The sequence below is a fragment of the Arvicanthis niloticus genome, chromosome 15 (assembly GCF_011762505.2).
Source record: "Arvicanthis niloticus isolate mArvNil1 chromosome 15, mArvNil1.pat.X, whole genome shotgun sequence".
In the NCBI taxonomy this organism is placed as follows: Eukaryota; Metazoa; Chordata; class Mammalia; order Rodentia; family Muridae; genus Arvicanthis; species Arvicanthis niloticus.
In genome coordinates, this window is record NC_047672.1 from 30303083 (window position 1) to 30323320 (window position 20238).

Sequence of the window (20238 nt, forward strand, 5' to 3'; positions counted from 1 at the left end):
CACTTTTGTGCTTGAAAATGATAAAAAATTACAATCGATCCTTACAACTGTTCTGTTCATCTTTATTGATCAGGTGCAAGAAAGATAAATCGTAGTCCAAATAAGATTATAGTAAATGTTAGCATCATAGGGGACTGGCGGTTGATAGAGAGCCATTCATCATCTCAAATGGTGACCTGTCCGTGGCTCCAGCCACCCCAGTCTGCTGTCTAATCACATACCTATTGATTTTATCTGCATCTTAGAAGCCTGGATGTGACTGTCATTGGACAACCCGGATTGTTAAATGCAAAGAGGTCACTGGTGTGAGGAGGCTTTCATTTTCATTTTCTTACCAACCAACAATGATTTATTAAAAAATAAACTACCCAAGCTGTGGTTGTGAAGCCCGAGTGATTGGAGAGTGAGGGCACACAATAGAGCCCTGCATTGTGTCGCAGCCTTCTGCACTGCCCAGGGCTTTGCACGGTATTTCATTGAGTCTGAGAGCTCATGAGTCATTTGGGCTGACCCCTCTAGTACACTGCTTTCAGAGCAGCTAGCAGCTAGACAGAATGGGAAACTTTTAGTCCTGATGTCCTGGGAAAAGCATTGGATTGCCACTGCAGCTTGGCTTACGTTGTTCATGAGTTCATATCATATATGGTGCAGCCTTTCTTGCTAAGATTACTACGTCTGCCTTTTTGTTCATGCTGAGTGTTACAAATGTTGAGATTCTTCTAGTCATGTGAAAGTGATAGAACACTTCCTTTTGCTGTTGTTATTCTATTAAAGATTCCCCCACCCCTACCTCCAAACAAGATCTGGAACTTGCCATGCAGACCAGGCTTGCCTGGAACTAACCTGCCTCTGCCTCTGCCTCTGCCTCTGCCTCTGCCTCTGCCTCTGCCTCTGCCTCTGCCTCTGCCTCTGCCTCTGCCTCTGCCTCTGCCTCTGCCTCTGCCTCTGCCTCTGCCTCTGCCTCTGCCTCTGCCTCTGCCTCTGCCTCTGCCTCTGCCTCTGCCTCTGCCTCTGCCTCTGCCTCTGCCTCTGCCTCTGCCTCTGCCTCTGCCTCTGCCTCTGCCTCTGCCTCTGCCTCTGCCTCTGCCTCTGCCTCTGCCTCTGCCTCTGCCTCTGCCTCTGCCTCTGCCTCTGCCTCTGCCTCTGCCTCTGCCCTGCCTCTGCCTCTGCCTCTGCCTCTGCCTCTGCCTCTGCCTCTGCCTCTGCCTCTGCCTCTGCCTCTGCCTCTGCCTCTGCCTCTGCCTCTGCCTCTGCCTCTGCCTCTGCCTCTGCCTCTGCCTCTGCCTCTGCCTCTGCCTCTGCCTCTGCCTCTGCCTCTGCCTCTGCCTCTGCCTCTGCCTCTGCCTCTGCCTCTGCCTCTGCCTCTGCCTCTGCCTCTGCCTCTGCCTCTGCCTCTGCCTCTGCCTCTGCCTCTGCCTCTGCCTCTGCCTCTGCCTCTGCCTCTGCCTCTGCCTCTGCCTCTGCCTCTGCCTCTGCCTCTGCCTCTGCCTCTGCCTCTGCCTCTGCCTCTGCCTCTGCCTCTGCCTCTGCCTCTGCCTCTGCCTCTGCCTCTGCCTCTGCCTCTGCCTCTGCCTCTGCCTCTGCCTCTGCCTCTGCCTCTGCCTCTGCCTCTGCCTCTGCCTCTGCCTCTGCCTCTGCCTCTGCCGCCTCGAGTGTTGAGATTAAAGGTATGTACCATCATGCTTGACTAAGATCCATACTGAAAACAAAATTTTTTGCAAAGTAAATACTGCGTTTGCATCACTGTGAATGTGTGTGAATTTTGTTCTTGGAGCTTAAGAATCTTTTGATTTTACAGCCTTAGTAAACCAAGTAAGGTAGTGCCTAGCCAGCCTTCAAAAATAGGTTAGCAGTTTTCTCAGGAGGTGATCTGAGAATCTCAACATTTGTAATAATCAACATGAACAAAAAGGCAGACGTAGTAATCTTAGAATTCTTCATTATGAATCAATAGTGTGAACATCTGTCATGTAATTATATACATGTATCAGTGTCAGTGCTGCCATTTAAGTTAGTGGCCTTCCAAGTGTTTAAGTACTGTGCCGTTTAAGCCTCAAATTCCTCCACTTCTGGTGTGCCTACAACAAGGTTGCTTCAATTTTTTTTAAATTGTAGGTCTTCAGAACATTTGTCTTCTAGCATAGTGAAAATGTGTCACCTTTGTCCACAGAGCTCAGAGTTCTACAAAGTCACCACTGAGGAGTATCAGAAAGCTGCTGAAGAGGTGGAGGCCAAGTTCAAGTGAGTTTCACCCTGCCCTGGCCTGTGAGCCGAGATGAAAGCTGGGTTGTGTGGCTTTCTGCTGGGGAATACTTGGAAGTGTTAGGGGGTGGTCAAGATACAGCCTATGTTATCTGCTTTACTGGAACATATGGTGAAAGATTGTTGCTTCTCAATCTATTTTATGAACTAAGTCGAAAATAAAGGGTAAGAGAGTTTTCAATTGAAGTTGTAGATGGCATAGAATGTTCTAATTGCTACCTCTATTAATTGAAACAAGGGGAACAATCACTTGTAGTAAAATGATGGGCAGGTCCAAATTTGGATATCTTGTATTTAAACTATTTTTATGTCTTCACAAGTCCCTTGAACACATTTAAATCATAGACTTTACCTTACCCTTGATTATGAAGGTGCTGTTAAATTGCTACATCTATTCATCCTTGTGATATCTAAATGAATATTCTGTAATTGATGGATCAAAGTGGCCATGACCCATAGCCTTCTCTGTTCTTTTTACCTCCAGTTCTCATATTAGGTAAGAAGATATTTTATTGAGTATATAAAGGACTCTATTATGTAACCCCTTTTAGTAGCACGTGTACAAATTAGTGAAGGAAAAAAGGTGTTGTGACAGATTTAGTTAAGAAATTACCTTGAGCTCTGACCTCCTTCCTTACACATGTTTATAAGCATTTAATAAAATGATTAAACCTTAAGGTAGAATTATTAGTTTCTGTTTCAATGCCATTTATGTGGTAATGGATATTTGTGTTACTTAATATTGATTAAAGTAAGTTTTTTTAATCATGGTTTGAGGTGTATTTAAGTAAATTTAAACTTTCTATCTTCCTTAGCAAACAAAACAAAGACTAGGGAATAGAGGAGATCTCCAACAGTGAGTCAAGTTCTACCCATTAGTCAATGCCATTTATCTTTGAAGACAGAGTCTTGTGTGGCCCAGGCAGGGCTCAGACCTGGTATTATAGCAGGCCTTTGATTCTTTTGTCTCCCACCACACAAGTGCTGTGGTCGTAGGTATGTGCCACAGGTCTCATTCTAGATGAGAAAGGGCTAGGGATGTTCAAGAGGACAAGGCCCTTGGTTTTATCCCTGGCACCACATTAAACCAGGTCGACCTGGGATATATAAGATGCTATTTCCAAACAAAAAATTCAGATAAAAAGTTGAATGTTGAACTAACATTGAAAAATAGTACTGTACTTACCACGGGTTTTGATATTGTAGTAGTTTATCTTTTTCTCCTGGTGGAATAACATTCCAAAAACCTTTTGTTTTCATACTTTGAAAACTTTGGACTTGGCATCCTGAATATTTCTTTATTATAAGATAATCATTATAAAAATAACTAAAATTCAAGTTAGAAACAATGTAGACTAGAGTGATCAATGAATCTTCATAAAAAACATGGCATTTGTCTTTGACTAGAGAAAGATATTGAGTAGGTGGAAGAGGAAGATGTCCAGAAGGAAAATATTCCTGTTTTGTTAGTGGGTGACAACTTTAGTGAAGATCAATGGCTCAAGAGATTAGCACAAGATAGAGCTGCAGAGGTCATAGGTCAACAGCTGCCAGACTGACATTGGGTCTTCATTTACTAAGGAGTAAATGGAAATGGGTTGAGCCCTAGAGTGCCCTGACTTCAGTACTTTGTAGGAATAGACATCTGATGTGCGTGTGAGGCTTGGCTGAACATGTAAGAAACAAGAATCAAAAGTCTCAGGTGGGCGTTCTCAGCAGGTAAAAGCAGATTGGTGCAAACTATTAAGATTGGGTATAAATTAATAACTGACTAATGGATTAAGCTCCAGGTCTGCAGAGTACTAGAGAGTGAAGGCCCTCACCCAGTGTTCAGGGTGAGAGTTTTCTAAGGCTTTCATGGCCTGCAGAAGGCCACTTTGTCATGTGCCTTCACTTTGTAAGTATCTTCTAATCTTTTAAAAATATATAAGGACAATAGTCAGACTAGATTTGAGCCCATTCTTATTTATCCTACATTAATTACCTTAAAAAAAAAAAAAAACAACTGGATCAAGCTTTGTAGATCTGCCTGCCTCTCTCCTAAGTACATGCTAGGATTAAAGATGGCCACCACATCCACCCCTTAGTTACCCTTCAGTGAGCCTAAGTGCAGTCATACTTTGGCATAGTAGGCATTAGGGTTTTAGCATATAAGTTAGAAGGTAAGGATGATACAGATGAATCCTTCATTCCTTGGCTGGAACGGGCAAAAGAACCATGGTTGTGAATGTAGCAGGTTAGAAAGCTGATAGGTTGATTCTTCTAGAGGAAATGTCTGGTTTGTGATGAGAAAATGGTTCTTGAAGTGCCCACTAAGCCATCCTGCCATGAGGTCTGCACTGACTGCTGGAAATTAGGAGAGCCCATGGACCACATGAGTGTTTCCATGACTTCTACAAGAAAAGGGCCTGGAGGATAAACTGTTATGAGAAGAACCCCAACAGCATCATTCTTTTACATTTTGATGTATTATTTGTATAATCCAGTTTGATCTGGACTAACTGGCGAGTTAGGCTTTGCCTTTGCCACTGACTGGTCCAGATTTGCATCAGGCTCCTTGAGCGATAACCTCTAAAACTTTGGAACCTCTCTTGTGGATATTGTTATTATGGTGAACTCCTCGGCTCATATGATATCAGGGTGATAAACTAAACACTGACCCATGAGACCTCAGGAAGTCTGTACACTAGGATGTGCTCTCCTGCTTAGCAGTGTGAGCAGATGGTCACGTGTAACCAGGTATCTCAGCATCAGCTCTGCGTTTGGATCTCTCCAGGCTGCCTATGCATCTCCTTCTCTGGCTGTTTATTTATTACCCTTTCCCAGCAATGAATCATAACTGACTTTGGCTTAGTCCTCTTGAGACTTGTGAATTCTCCATCCCTAGGGCAGTGAGAGAAGTCTGTGGAATGTTCCCTCAGACTACCATTTTCCCAACTCCAGTGCCAACAAATGTTCAGGCTTCATTCACACTTTGAAGGGGCTTTAGGATTCATATTTTAGAGAGAAGCTCTTAACATACCCGTGGTGTTGTTTTCTAGCTACTGCCTGCTGGGCCAAGCATCTCAGTGCCCTATTTTGATTTGCACTGTGACTGTAATAGGATCTTCCTAGCTTCAAAGAATAACAATTGCTTAGAAGAGTCCCATGTCTCCTTGGAAGATTGACCACCTCAAAATGTCATGACCCTCTGCTCTGTTCAAAGCCGTGTACTATATTTTGGTGCATAACCACTATCTTGTCTGGCCCGGTGATTCTGCCTGCTTCCTCTCTGTATACCGGTGTAGCACCTGTGAGCTTTTCTTTGAAGCTGTCTGACCATCTTGAACCTGAACTCAGCAATCTTACTTAAGCAGCAAACACAGAAGGCTCTTCAGTCTTTAGTTAATTCTATTTGTTGGAAGATGATTGATTAGGATGTACCTTGGTTGGCTGCAGGAGATGTATACTTTTTAAATTGCCATTTTAAGTGCAATCTTATATTCCTAGATGGGGCTTGCATCAAGTCGCCCAAAGAGGAAAGAAAGTAAAAATTATCTAAGATAGCAGATGACTAACTAATACCTTGATGTCAGCTCCTCCTACCAAGACATTCCAGAGCCAGTTAAAATACTAGCTCATGCTCTCAGCCTGCAAGTTAAGAGTTTGGACAGTAAACCATTTGGGCATGTTAGAATTAGTGGGGCTTCTGTTTTCTACTTCATCTAAATGGCATTCATTCCTAGAAACTCTGATGTGACCCACCCCTGTTGTGTTCTACACGTTTGTGAGGAGGGCAGGTTTCAGTCACTAGGGTGGGGCCTAAACTGCATCATAGAAGAAAAGGTAAGATCAGCTTTTCAAATGAAGACCCTTTCAAAACCCCAGAGTTCTGTTGTAAAGAGAGCTGCCTTCCTGGTATACTCTGGACACTGTTGCCACTGTTCTGGTGAGAATTACAGAATTTAAAGACAATACATGCTATTTCATTTTTTTTCGAGTACTTTTTTTTTCCATAATAGCTTTAAGTATTTAGCTATGAAACAAGTCCAGTGGTCAGTGAGATGGCTCAGCAAGTAAAGGCACTTGCTGCCAAGCCTGACAGCCTGAGTTCAGTACCTGGAAGTCTCATGGTATTAAGAGAACTTACTCCTGCACATTTATTGTAGTGGGCTGTTAGCATCCTGTTCCTCAGTATGACAGAAAATTGTTCTATATTGAGCCTTTTCTGTTTTATAGTTAATTAGAATATTACATTTACCAGTGTTCTGTAAGATTAGGAGTATAGCTCAGAGGGTAGAGTACTTTGCCTAGTGTGCCTGAAGTCGCGGGTTCAATCCTCAATACTGCAAAGAACAAAAAACACGTATGTATGGTACTTAGGGCAAATCTAACACAAATACATGTTCAATAAATATTAGAGTTTATCATTATATTAGAATTATAAAACTATGTGCCAAAGGAACACACAAAATCTAGATGGTATTAGGGCACTCTAACAACAGCAGGAGAAATAAGGACTGAAGAGGAGTCTATAGACTACCCAGGATTCCAAGCACACATGGACAAGACAGTATCCCTCTCAGAGATGTGTCTCAGCAAAGCAGTGAATGCTGCAGGGCCTGTTTTCAGTCAACATCAGAACCTCCTCTCCCTGGTAGTCCGGTGCTCACATATTCACATATAGAAAGCAGAATGCCCCCATGTTTGTACACACAGACTGTTTAAAGCCAAGAACAAGCAAGTGTAAAGTACATACCAAAGAAACATAAACTACTCTACTGTGAAGACAGTGCAATACTATAGAAAGCACTTTAGAATTGGCTAATATTTAAGGCTGTCCTTAAAATCATAAAGTAAACAATAGCTCCCTTTCATAAAAGGGGGGATGAGGTGGAAAATTATTTGGGTCTTGAACAGTATTTTTGGAAGGGCTTCATTGGCGCCTGAGCTTCCTAACTTGGCCTCAGTTTCTTTGAATTCTGAAACATTGTAAAGCAGTGTGATTGTATGCGATTGCACATGAATACAGGTAATAATAGCCAGCTGTGTGCCAGCGTACAGGAGAAACTTCACTTTGACCCTTGAATGAAGTCATCGACCTGACTTAGAAACCTAGGCTCTTGGGAAGAAGCTTGGGCTAGCCTCATAGAGTACTAAAGATTAGCTAGCCTGGAGGAACAAAGCTGCGGTGGAATGCTATGCAAAACTTGCACAGAAAAAACGGGCTTTGTGAGTAGCTGTGTACTGAAAGTGTTTCTTCCATGTGAAAACCCTTTAACTTTAAGATGTCCTTGGGCTGTGGGGATCCATTTGACAGTACTGTTTCTTCTGGGATGTTGGTGACGCCTTTGTGGGTCTGGTATCAGCATCAAGGGCTTCTCCTATTTGCTATCGTAACAGTGTAGATCACAAACAGTTGTAAGCAACAGTGCTAAAAGATCCTGCTTAATTGGCTGTAAAATAATCAAATAAGGTTTTGACTGGTAAATGTATAATTCTGGTAGACGCCTAAGCCAGTGTGCCCAGATGCCTATGACTTAAATTTGGAAACATTAGAGTACTAGGACTAATTGTGCTGCAGGTACAGCGTTTGCTCTGATTCATAGTCTTAAGTCTCTTCTAGAAGTTTAGTCGGGTAAATTTACGTTACTTACTTTTTCACCTAAACTTTTAATTAAAAGTGACTTCAGAACTTGGAGCTGCTCAGTAGCACCTTGCTGCTAGTCCTAGGTGCTCTGAGATTGAGCTCTGGCAGCTTTATAGGACTCCAGCTGCCTTATTGAGTCACTGTCTTATCAAAAGGACTACCGTTGTATGCCATTGCTGAGTATTGGTGCCCGCTGCTGACAAGTTCCCTGCACACTGTCCTTCATGCTTACCGATGTCTACTTAAACCTGTGTTAATGCTGTGTGAATGGACCTAACCTGTCAAATGTACATGAAAAATCTTTTATCTATGTTTCTCATTGATCATTTTGAAATGATCAAATGGTTTATCTCAGTCAGACACTAATTCACATTGATCAAATTCAAAATGACCCAGTTGACTTAGTTTCTGCTGAACACAAATTGTATTAAATCAACATTATTTGGGCATGCTGCCTGTTCTAATGCAGGAGTGATGTTACAGCAGTTACATCATAGCTAGATTTATTGTGTTATAAAGATGTCTCCTTCATAATGAAAAGTTTACACAAGAAGAAAGAGTGCATATTCCAGGAAAAATGGGGCTCCAGGCAAGAATTTGGGCTTTTACTCACTAATTAAATTCTGCATTTGTATTGGGCCTCCGCCCCCCAATACCCCCCCCACTCCTTTCTTTTTTAATTTGCAGGACTGTGAGCAGGAAATAGAGCAGCTGCAGTGGTGACATTTAATTCCCTATGGCCCTTGGAGCCAAGTAACATCTTGATTATTCAGTAAGAGAGAAATTGAAGAGGCAAAATTCTACAGTAAATATACCTGTGCCCCTCTGCACATGCCCTTCTGGTTACAATTGCCAGCTTAAAAGTTCTGGGTTATCTGTGGGTTTTGTTTTTTAAACATAAGCTCACCTGTATTGAACTCTGTAGTACTTTGGTACTCTATAGAATCTGAGGAGAATTTCAATTTTTTTAAAGAAAACTATTTATGCTTAAGAATATACATTGGAACTGGAGAGATGACTCCGCCAGTACGTATGTAGTGCTCCTGCAGAATGCCTGGGTTTGGTCCCAGCACCCATATCAGGCAGTCACAGCTATCTGCAACTCCAGAAAACCGTGTGCCTTCTTTTGGCCTGCAAGAACACCAGTACTCATGTAGTATATGTGAACTCATATGAGCAGACACACACATGCACATAAGAAAATAATATTTTCTAAAAGAATATACTTTTGTGTATGGCTCAGAGCAAAGGCTGAACATGGACTTGGCCGCTTAACATACTCAGTCCCAGCAAATGACTGTGTCTGTGATGTCGCCTAGTTCCCAACAGTGAAATGTAAACTGTTACTGTTACCCTGTTATGTTAGATCCGGAAGCTGAGAGGCTTAAAATGAAGAAAAGAAAGTTGTTCTTTCTTTATGGGAGAAGATTATCTTGATTTGTTTTTTTAAGTCTAATATAGCACTGGTTACCTTCAAGGATGTTACTGATGATGACATCAGGAATGTGAAGTGTAGACCAGTCCCCAAGCCATACTCTGGGTTGCTCATTTTCCTCTGAGGATCAAATTAGTTCCAAGGAAAGAGAAACAACTTTGAAGAGAGACACACCAATGTTTGAGAATAATTTTTTATAATGAACATTTTGAAATGATTATGTTTAGATGTCGGGGGTAGGGGCCACTTCAGTATTTTTCGCTCCTTGGCCCCAGGATTGGAGCCCTGCTAATCAGGTCTTTCTGGTTAGACCTTGAAAGGTTATTATTTAGTCTTCAGTTCCTTGAGTTGGAGCTTCATTGCTTAATCCACACACAAATTGTTTAAGATAATAGAAGCAAATGATAAGATAGTTCCATCTCTTGGGACTTAAGTTTCCAACTTTGTGTTAACCTACAGCTTTCCATTGAGCTCATGGTGTCTTACAGAGAGAGGCAGAAAGTGGTGGTATTCATTCCCATGAAAGGCAATACAAACTGTAGCCATCTTCTGGACAGGTGCATCTGTCAGGGCCACTGTGGAAATGCTCCTGTCCCTTCAGCATAAGTAGAAGAAGTCACAAGTGTGACAAACATCAGTGATGCTGCAGCCAAGGTTAGCTGTGGCCCAGAGCACCTGTCACTTGGCAGGTACTTACTCTAGTATTCCTTGGGGGTCTTCTCGCCTTTACTCTATGGAGTGAGCAAAGCCACTCAGGCTACCTGTGACCCTAAGTCTGTGAACTTGTATCTCTTTCCCGTGTAAAAGGAACAGATTGTTCTGTTTTCTCCTACAGAAACATTAGCATTGAACTTTGTTCTGTAATCAATACAATCCATTAAGAATCTAGCATTCCTTACATGTTAAATGAAAATATTAATTGTACCCTGTTAGTTAGATAAATGAAGATTCTGCCAAAGTGATAGCTTGTTTGTTTGTTTTTTTAATGTTTTTATGTTAAGTGAGAACTTGGTGAATTTGAAGGTATTTGTTTATTTGTCCTTGCTTATTTGGGTAATTAACTATATAACTCATAGTTTTAAATAGTATAATATAAATAGTTTAAAAGTAATTCCTAAGTTTTTCCTCTTGATACTAGCTACAGTTCATTTAGTTTGTAAAGGCACCGGGTAAAAAGTGACCTCTTTAGTTTTTCTTTTGATGCTTTCAAAGATAAGGAAACATAAATTTGCTCTTTCAGTGCCACTCAGAGTATAGAGGCTTACAGGAGGGCCAATTATAGTTAATTATTGTCTGACTGACCTGCCACATTATAACATGTCTAGGTACATTTCTTGAAGACAGATTTTAAATTCTGCCAGAATAACAAGTTTGCAAAGTTAACCATCTTAACTTTGTGATTAAAAAATGTATCAGAGAAGTTGTCTGACCATAAAAGTGGGAAGTCTTGAGATGCCGGGTTCTGTCCAGGTAGCTATATCATGAGGTTTGTCTGTGTCTTATTACTGCAGAGTCTGATAAATGTCTATTAGTTCTAACTTGCTTTTAAACAAGTAAGCTGTAGATGTAACAGCTGCCTCTGCTATGCATGAGTGAAAACCATGTAAAAAAATTGAAACCTAAACTTTCAGATCTTCTTACCCATTTGAATATGTAATAACCAAACCTGCCCACCTGGATGGCATCTATCTATTCTGGCTCTCTTGCTTTTTCATAACAAGTAAGCAAAATATAAAAATTGGTAAACTAGATCCAAATTTAAGAGTTCTGCTTATCTTAAGATAATTTCCTAAAACAGGAAAAAGTTTTTTGAACAGACACTTAAGGAAAGATATAAGAAAGGCCACTTAGTACTAGAAAAGAACTTGACCATCATTAGTTGCCAGATGCAATTAGATGCAAATTAAACCTGTCTGAAATGGTGAAAGTCAAGGACTGACAGTACTCAGTTATCCACGGATGTCAGTGAAACCAGAGTTCTCAGAGCTTTGCTGGGGAGTGGGTGGGATGGTACAGCCACTTGAGAAAACTATGGCGGTTTCTTATCAATTTAAACTGCACTTACTGTGTAATCCATTTTCTGGAGGAATAAAAGCAGAAATCCACAAAAGGTTCTTACAGGCCTATCTGTAGCAGGGCGGTTCATTCATAGTAATCAAAAGCTAGAATATCCAATATCCAAGATTGCAGAAAAATGGACAGGCAGACCCTGTTGATGACCTGGGAGAACAGGGCTGTTGGGTCATGTGATCCCTTGGTGAATCTCTGAAACAATTTTTTACTGCTGTGTATGGCTCCATTTATACAAAGTTCAAAAGTAAAATTAGATTGTTAGAAATCTGAAAATGGTTGGTGAGGACACGAGACTTGATTGGAAAGGGACAGACAAATGGACCTTCTACAGGGTCCTTAGTTGGCTCGTTCAAGTCCAAGATGTTGTTAGATAGCAGTTACACCCTGGCTCTTGTACTAGTAATCCTGTTTTATTAGGATTCAAGCCTCTTATCCCCTTACCTCACCTCAGGACTGTTGTTGTGTTGAAACAGAGAAACAGCTTATCTGTATCTCCCTTCTTTCTGTCTTTCTCCCCACCAACCCCTTATAACATTTGTTCATTATACCCTGGATCTTTTAAGTATAGGGACGTTTACTAATAATACTATTTCTACAAGAAAGACCAAAGGCTGCTGTTATATGGTGGGGGGTTGGTTAGTGTGTGTGTGTGTATGTGTGTGTGTGTGTGTGTGTGTGTATATGTGTGTGTGCGCGCGCGCGTGCGCGCTCATGTTTATTGCCACTTGGTAGAGAGCTTGTCTACAGGTCTGGTTATTTTGATGAAGGGATTTTTTTTTTTTTTTTTTTTTTTTTTTGAGAATCCCATGCAATGTATTTTGGTCATACTCAGTGGGGTTCTTTTGAACCCACCTCTGTCTCCAATTTCATGTTTTTTATTTAAATGTAAACACATGGCTAGATAGATAGATAAATACATAAAAGTCCCGTTTGTGGTGCCTTTGTACTCATGGGTGTGGGGACATACACTAAAGTATGGTCATCCCTTAAGGAAACTGACTTTCTCTTTCCCAGAAACTATCAACTGTCAATAGCTACTCAGATAGGGGTAGGGGCTTGTGAGCTCCTCCACACTGAAATATTGACTGATTTGACCTAATATAGGCAGCCATAGCTGTTGTGCGTTCCTGAGTGTAGGAGGCTTGTCCTACCCAGAAGACATCATCTTGCTTCTGTCTTCCTGGCCCTCTGACTCTTACAGTCTTTCAACCCCTCTTCTGCTGTGGTTTCTGAGCCTTGGAGCAGCAGGGGGAGGTATAAATGTCTCCTGTTTTCTGCACTTCGGTCAATTGTGAGTTTCTGTGTTGCCTCCCATCTATTGCATGCAAGAAAAGAAAAGAAAGGAAAAGGAAAAGGAAAAAAGGAAAGGAAAAAGAAAAGAAAAGAGAAAACTAATGTGGTCTGAGGATAGCATTTATCTATAGTCTAGATAGATAGATAGATAGATAGATAGATAGATAGATACATACATACATACATACATAGAAATTAGATAGATAGATAGATAGATAGATAGATAGATAGAACAAATTTAGAGAGCAATTCAATACGAAGTCCATTTAGCAAAATAATAGTAGTAAATTCTACCCTGTGACCTGTGAGCCCGCTCTTCCCCAAAACCATGGGTTCTTAGCCAGATTTACTGCGGCAAGCACTTGTTTCCTCCTGTGGCACATACCTTAAATCCAGTCATGAAGTGGTCAGTTATGCCCCTAACATTCATACCACTGTGGCAGCTGTGGGCATGTCTTGTCCCAGTGATCATTATTATACTTCACAGGCACACAGGTGGATAAGAAAGGAAGTCGTTGACTTTATTCCCCACCGCAGCATACATAGACCAGTCTGGTGCTATGAAAACAACTCAGTAATGAGGAAGCTTCCTGGTCTGTACCAACTTGTTTTCTCCGTTGTGATCTCTTTAGCAATACAGTATTAACATCAAGTCTGATGGGCAAACAAGAGCAGTGGCTCAGCGTATTGGCTTAGGAGTCTCTGGGACATTCTGACCAGCTCAAGGGTAGGTAACCCATACCTGGCACTGGGTTTTTATCTGGCAAACTGTTTCTGGAAAGAGCATTATCCTTTCTTTAGGGTATTTGTATGTGTTTATGAACTTTCTAGAATAGTAGACTTCCATTAGTGTTAGTTAACCTTTCCTCTCCCTTCCACCCTACAATCCATCGCTCTCCCCACCTAAGCCTTCCTCCCTGCTGTTTCCTTCCCTACTGCATAGCACTTGTGTTCTACCAGTCCCTCTCTTCTAAGATCTCCCTTTCCACCCCCAACCAACAGTCTCTGTCTTGGTTAGGGTTTCTATTGCTGTGACAGTGCACTGTGACAAAACACCGTGACCAAAAGCAAGCTGGGGAGCAATGCGTTTATTCTGCTTACACTTCCACAGCAGTGTTCATTGAAGGAAGTTAGAGCAGGAACTCAAACTAGGTGGGAACCTGGAGTCCAGGAACTGATGCAGAGGCCATGGAAGGGTGCTGCTTACTGGCTTGCTTCACACAGCTTGCTCATCCTGCTTGCTTATAGAATCCAGGACTGCTATCCCAGAGATGGCACCACTCACCATGAACTGAACCCTCCTCTATTGATCATTAATTGAGAAAATGTCTTATAGCTGCATCTTAAGAACACATTTCCTCAACTGAGGCTTCTTCCTCTCTGATGATGCTAGCTTGTGTCAAGTTGACACACAGAACCAGCAAGTACATTCCTTTTCTAGTTTTCTGGATTCAAGAGGTACTCCAAATTAATCACATAAATCTAAAGATTCAACACTAAGATCTGTGTATGAATAAGAACATGGCAATGCTTGTTCCCTGGGTCTGAGTTACCTCCCCCAATATGATGCTTTCAGTTTTACCCGTTTAACTACCAATTTCAGATTTCTTTACAGCTGTTTAAAATTCCATTGTGTAAACGGATACCATTATTAATATTTATTCCTCAGGTGATGGATATCTAGGCTCTTTCCATAGTCTGGCTATTGTGAATAGCGAAGTTGTAAACATGGGGTAGGCTTGTGTCTGTATAGTAGGAAATAGCCCTTTGGGTATATATGCCCAGGAGAGGGATAGTTGGCTTGTATGGCAGATCTGTTTCTAATTTTCTAAGGAACCTGATTTTCACAGTGGTACCAGTTTTCATTCCTATCAATGGTACCTGAGGCTTCGCTGTTCCCTATATTTTCACCGGCATTTGTTGTCTTTTGGGTTTTTTTTAATGATTTATTTATTCTTATTTAATGTACATTAGTGTTTTGCTTGCATGTACGTATGTCTATATGAGGATGTCAGATCCCCTGAAACTGGAGTTATAGACAGTTGTAAGATGCCATGTGGGTGCTGGAAATTGTACCCCAATCCTCTGGAAAGAGTAGTCAGTGCTTCCAACCACTGACCCATCTCTCTTCAGCCCCCTTTTGTTTTCTTAATCTTAGCCATTCTAATTGGGGTAGGAAAATCTAAAAGTCATTTTAGTTTGCATTTTTTGGTAGCTAAAGATGGTGAGCACCTTTTTATTTTAAAATATTTCTTCATTATTTATATTTTTTCTAAAAACCAGCTTGGTTTTATAGCCCACTTTTGTTTCTTAGGCTATTGTCATTCTTGATGGTTTGGTTTCTAATTCTTTCAAGACACTAGTCCTGTATAAGATGTAAAACTATGAGAACTTTTCCCTGGTCTGTAGGCTCCCATCTCAGTCATAGATTCCCCTCATACAGCGGAAGCTTTAGCATTTTTGAGGTGTTGATTGTTGCTTTATGTCCTGGGCAGCCAGAGTTCTGTTCAGAAAGACATTTCCAGGGCTTATATCCTGAAGTGTGTACCCTACTTTTTTTTTCTAGAAGTTTGAGAATTTCAGTCTGACATTAGGTGTTTGATTCACTTGGAATTGATTTGGGGCTGGGGGATCTCGTTTCATTTCTCTATGTGCATATATCCAGTTTTCCCTTTGTTAAAGATTCTGTCTTTTCTCTGATGTGTATTTTTGGCACCTGTCAAAATCCATATAGCTATTGTATGCACAGATATCTAGGTCTGCAGTTCTACTTGATCGACGTGTCTGTTTTGTACCAGTACAATGACAGTCCTGTAGGATAACTTGATATCAGGAACAGTGCTACCTCCAACAGTGTTTTTGTCATTGTTCAGAATTGTTTGGGCTATCTGTGGTCTTTTGTACTTCTGTATGGATTTTAAGGTTTTTTTTTTTTTTTTTTTTCAATTGCTGTGATGAATTACATCGTAATTTTTTTTAATTTATTTATTTTTTTATTTTATTTTATTTTATGTTTTTGGTTTTTCAAGACAGGGTTTCTCTGTGTAGCCCTGGCTGTCCTGGAACTCACTCTGTAGACCAGGCTAGCCTCGAACTCAGAAATCCGCCTGCCTCTGCCTCCCAAGTGCTGGGATTAAAGGCATGAGCCACCACTGCCCGGCCTACATCATAATTTTGATGGGGATTACTTTGAATCTTTAGATTACTATGGAAAGTAAGATGATCATTTTCATATTTATCCTACCAATCCATGTGCCTGAGATGTCTTTCCATTTGCTGGTGTCTTCAGTTCTTTTCTACAGAGGTTTAGTTTCTGTTGGGTAGGTCTTTCAACTCCTTGATCAGGCGTATTCAAAGGCATGCCTGTGCTGGCTTGTTTCTCCTGGCTACTGTGAGTAGGCTCATCCCTCTTATCTCTGTCCTGTCTTCCATGTTTAGGAGGGCTACCCCCAGTGTCTGTCCGCTCTAGGAGTTTCCTGATGGAGTCTTTGGGTGTCTTGTCACCTTCAAATAGGGGCACTGACTTCTTCCTCTGAAGGGGGATTTTAAACTAGTCCTTGTAAATAAAACATTCATATTGTGTGCAGCACAGATACATTTCATATAATAATTCCAGGCAGCAGTTTGTTGGTTTTCCTTACTGAGTCCTGGCAGAATGCTTGAAAACTTGTAAAAGCTCACATCTTGGCCCTTCCCTACATGTTGACAGAAGAGCACACACGCTCTCGTGTTCCAGGACCGCCACGCATCCCCAGCCGTTCTCCACTTGTTCACATGGCTGCCTTAAGTTACTTTATGTGTGTTCTTTTTCATTGGCCCGCAGTCAGACTCTCATTCTGTGTGAGAGCGTGTCCCAGCACTGGCAATCAGCTGCGGCCCCTGGAAACTGATAGATGTGCTCATTAAGGCGAGATTTTGCTCTTGGCTCTGATTCACAAGTCACCTCAGCTAGTGTTTCTGGATGAAGCTGGCAAAGAATTCTGTGTGGTGATATATCTGGCTTTATTCTCTTTCAAGCACTGAAACTCCTTTTTTACCATGTTCACTGTGCTTTGTGGGGATCTTACAAGCATGAAGAAGTCAGCTATTTGCTAATTACAGTATTTACACAAGAAAGACCAGAGGCTGCTGTTATATGTTGGAATTTTCTTTCTCTCTTTCTCATTTTGTTCTCTTGTGCTTCTGTAACTACACAAATGCTTATTTGTGAGGCAGATCTTGGCTTGGAGACTCTGAAGACCACCAGCCTGCTACTAACGTGGATCTCAGCAAGGCTGGTGGGTGAGAGATGCATTCAGCGAGGTTTATGACTGGGAGTTTGAAGTTAGCCTACACCTGTTCTCTGCTTTCAGGATGAAAAATGAATTGCCAATTACTGTCGACATGTTCAGACACAACACTTCATATGGCAGAAGCCTGCTCAGCCTGCTATCTGCTGAGCCCCCAGCTAGGAACCCATCAGGTCTGGGAAAGGGGTGTGTTGGCAAGGAGAAGAGGAAAAGGGATCGCTTTCTGATGCCATCCCGTTTCCCTTGCTTGTTGTATAAGCTGTGGGCAGGAGGTCAGTGCCTCTCACCTTTGTTTCCCCAGCAGAGCTCTTGAGCAAGATGAAGTGGTCAAAGCTGGGTGCCAGCACATGGGCGCAGTCTCATTACTCTGCAGGCTGCACGCCCAGATGCTGCTGTTTTCTGCAGTGGGCCTTGCTGATTCACATTCATAACACCTCCATTACAGCTCATGTGGTGCTGCCCATCATTCCCAGCTCTTCTCTTTGTGGGTCGGGTGTTTCTCCAACACAGAAGATGCTAAAGCGAAGGAGAATTTGAGTAGTGGGTCTTCAGTCTGTCCTTCAACCGTCCTGGTTAGTTGATAAGAAGCAGAGACCAAATGTTCTGTTGCTACTTAGATAGTTGGAGGTTTGAATTTGACGGTGAGATTGCTGGTTTGGGTTATTTTTGAAGCTATAAGTTTGAGATACTGGATTTTTGCCAGAAGACCAATTTCATCTGTGCTGTATCTTGGGAGTTCTAGTCTATTAGTAAATTCTGACACCTGTCCCCATTGGCTCACCCTCCCCTAGTGAAGAGCTCTATAATGTAGATCTCTTGTTTAAAGGAATTCATAAGGCAGCTTTGCTTGGGGGAAAGAATCCTCACCAAGAGTCCCTTTGAGGTGCTAATTTATTTTCACCGAAAGTTAAGTTCCAGCCTCCAACCCCAGAGGTCTTAAATATTTGTTTAAGAACAATTGTGATTACTGTACCTCATGCATGCCAAATGGTTTTATATATTAGAATATAAGAAGTGACCAAAAAAGTTTTAATATTAGCATGAAGGTGCAAGCAAAACACTAAAAGAGAGGGCTGTCTGTAGAAGTGACTGGCATAGACTGTTTCTTCTCACCTTGACATGTTCTAAAGCAAACAGGAGGAGAGCTGCCCTCCATGAGGAACTCAAATGCCAGAAACAGGATTAGGTGGCACAGGGGCTGTACAGGAACACTGAGGTTAGACTTTGAAGGAGTTTAAATTCGTATTTTCAAAGACAGAGTTGATAGGATGTGTAAGTGCAATCAAAATCTACCTACTGGAGAGTGTTTTTATCTGTCACTATTCTTGGCACCCCATGATTCACTGCATAAGAATCGTGTGCTTTTGTTTGCCTGTTGTTGTTTGAATTTTCTGTCACATATGTTGGACGTGTGTGTGTGTGTGTGTGTGTGTGTGTGTGTGTGTGTGTGTATGTGTGTGTGTGTGTGTGTGTGTGTGTAGTATGTGTTTGTTATAATAATTCCAGTCACCATCCCACTTAATCCAAACCTTTACCCCTACATGCCATACATCCACAGCCATAGCCACAACCATAAAAATTGACAGCATCAACATTTCTCTATATCTTGCACAGGGCCATATAAATAGGATGCCCCTCTTAATGCTATAGCTTTGGTTCAATTAGTGTATTTAAAAGGAAACTTTCTTCAACTGAAGATACAGATACAATTCTTTTAATATAAAGCTATTGTAATTTATTACATCATTAATAACTTGTATTCTTATATTAATATCTAATCATATAAGCACATATTGTGTCATATTTTCTAAGTTCAAGGCCTTGTGTGAATAGAACAAGATACAGTTTTATTCAAAGTCTGGGAAAAGAGTTTAAGAAAGATTTGGTTCATGAGATACTGTCTGGGGACATTGGGCCTTTGGAAAAGAAAGGGCCCGACTTCTTATCCTGTTGAAATAGAATATGTTAACCTGTTTATGTGCCCAGCTATCATCTTTCTGAACAATACCCTAAGAATTCATGAACCAAATTCTATGTGCCATAAGGAAAATGTGTTGGGAGCAAATTTATAGTACATTTTCTGATTTATCTGAATAACTAGTCTTTTATTTATGTGTATAACTTTGAACACAACCAAATGTATTAAATGAGCTTACATTGCAGATTAATTTCTGTTATTTCTGTATGAAAATACTAGATTTTTCTTTTCAAAAAAAGCGGGAAACTTTTTAAACTGGGTATATGGTAAAAGGGCACATAGGTAGGGTAGGTAGAATACCTTCTGCAGGCTTAGTGTTCCATAGAGAGCAAGGGGGTGAGACGTCTTCTTACATTCAGATAATGAAGTTTCTTTTTGTTTAGCTCTCTAGTATATAATTTGTATTGGGGGAAGGAGCAGCCAGCCCTGGTGTGCAGCTAGGATCATGGGGTAGGTGTTGGGCTGTTTACAGCTTAGTACCATTCCAGAATGTTCTTGTCTCCATTATGATTTTCAGGGCATTCTGGGATTTGTATGGAGGCAGACCAACTCAAAATATGTCTCAGTAGCCCTCAAGATTGTAAGTAAACACAGTTGCTGCCAAGCCCCAGAACCTGAGTTAGCTCCCCAGGTTCAACATAGTGGGTGAAGAGCAAGGACTCATTCCTTGCAAGTTGTCCTCTTAGCACCACACGAGAACCATGGCACTGTGGATGAGTACACACAAGCCATGAGTTCAAAACAATAGGCAACTGGGGGCTAGAGAGACAACTCCAATGTTAATAGCATTTGTTGCTCTTGTTCCTGGTACCCATAGTGGCTTATAACTATCGATAACTTTAGTACCAAGGGATCTGACACCCTCTTCTGACTTCTACAGGCCCCAGGCATACAGTTGGTGCACATACATGCAGGCAAGCAGAACACATGACCCAAACTGGAAAGACAGTTCAACTTGCACAGAGTGAGCAGACTAGGTCCATCCTGGTTGACCTTATTTAAGAGGGGAGGGAAGTGAGGAAAAGAAGTTAAGGGTAGTGCTAATATTTATAAGGTATTTTCTCTTCTCATTAAATTTTTGATTTTCTTCCTGGAAACCTAGTTCAGAAGTGAAAAGAGTTAAATTAGTCATTACTCTCTTTGGTTATAAGTTAAGTTTGGGGTTTTTTGTTGTTTTACTTTTGTTTTGGTTTTTTCTCAACAAAGAAAATGTAACTTCCCTCTTTTTTTCTAAGTGACCCCTTAAAAGTATGTAAAGTTGTATTTAGATAGTAATGCA

The 20238-nt window shown here is 41.3% G+C and overlaps 1 protein-coding gene across 1 annotated transcript in view; it reads left to right on the top strand.

Moving 5' to 3' along the window:
• Chchd3 (coiled-coil-helix-coiled-coil-helix domain containing 3) overlaps window positions 1–20238 on the top strand; it is a 243877-nt gene that overhangs the window by 188013 nt on the left and 35626 nt on the right. The window contains exon 6 of the mRNA XM_034519731.2: window positions 2171–2241. Coding sequence (XP_034375622.1) covers window positions 2171–2241 — 71 coding nt within the window. The remainder of the gene's footprint in view (window positions 1–2170; window positions 2242–20238) is intronic.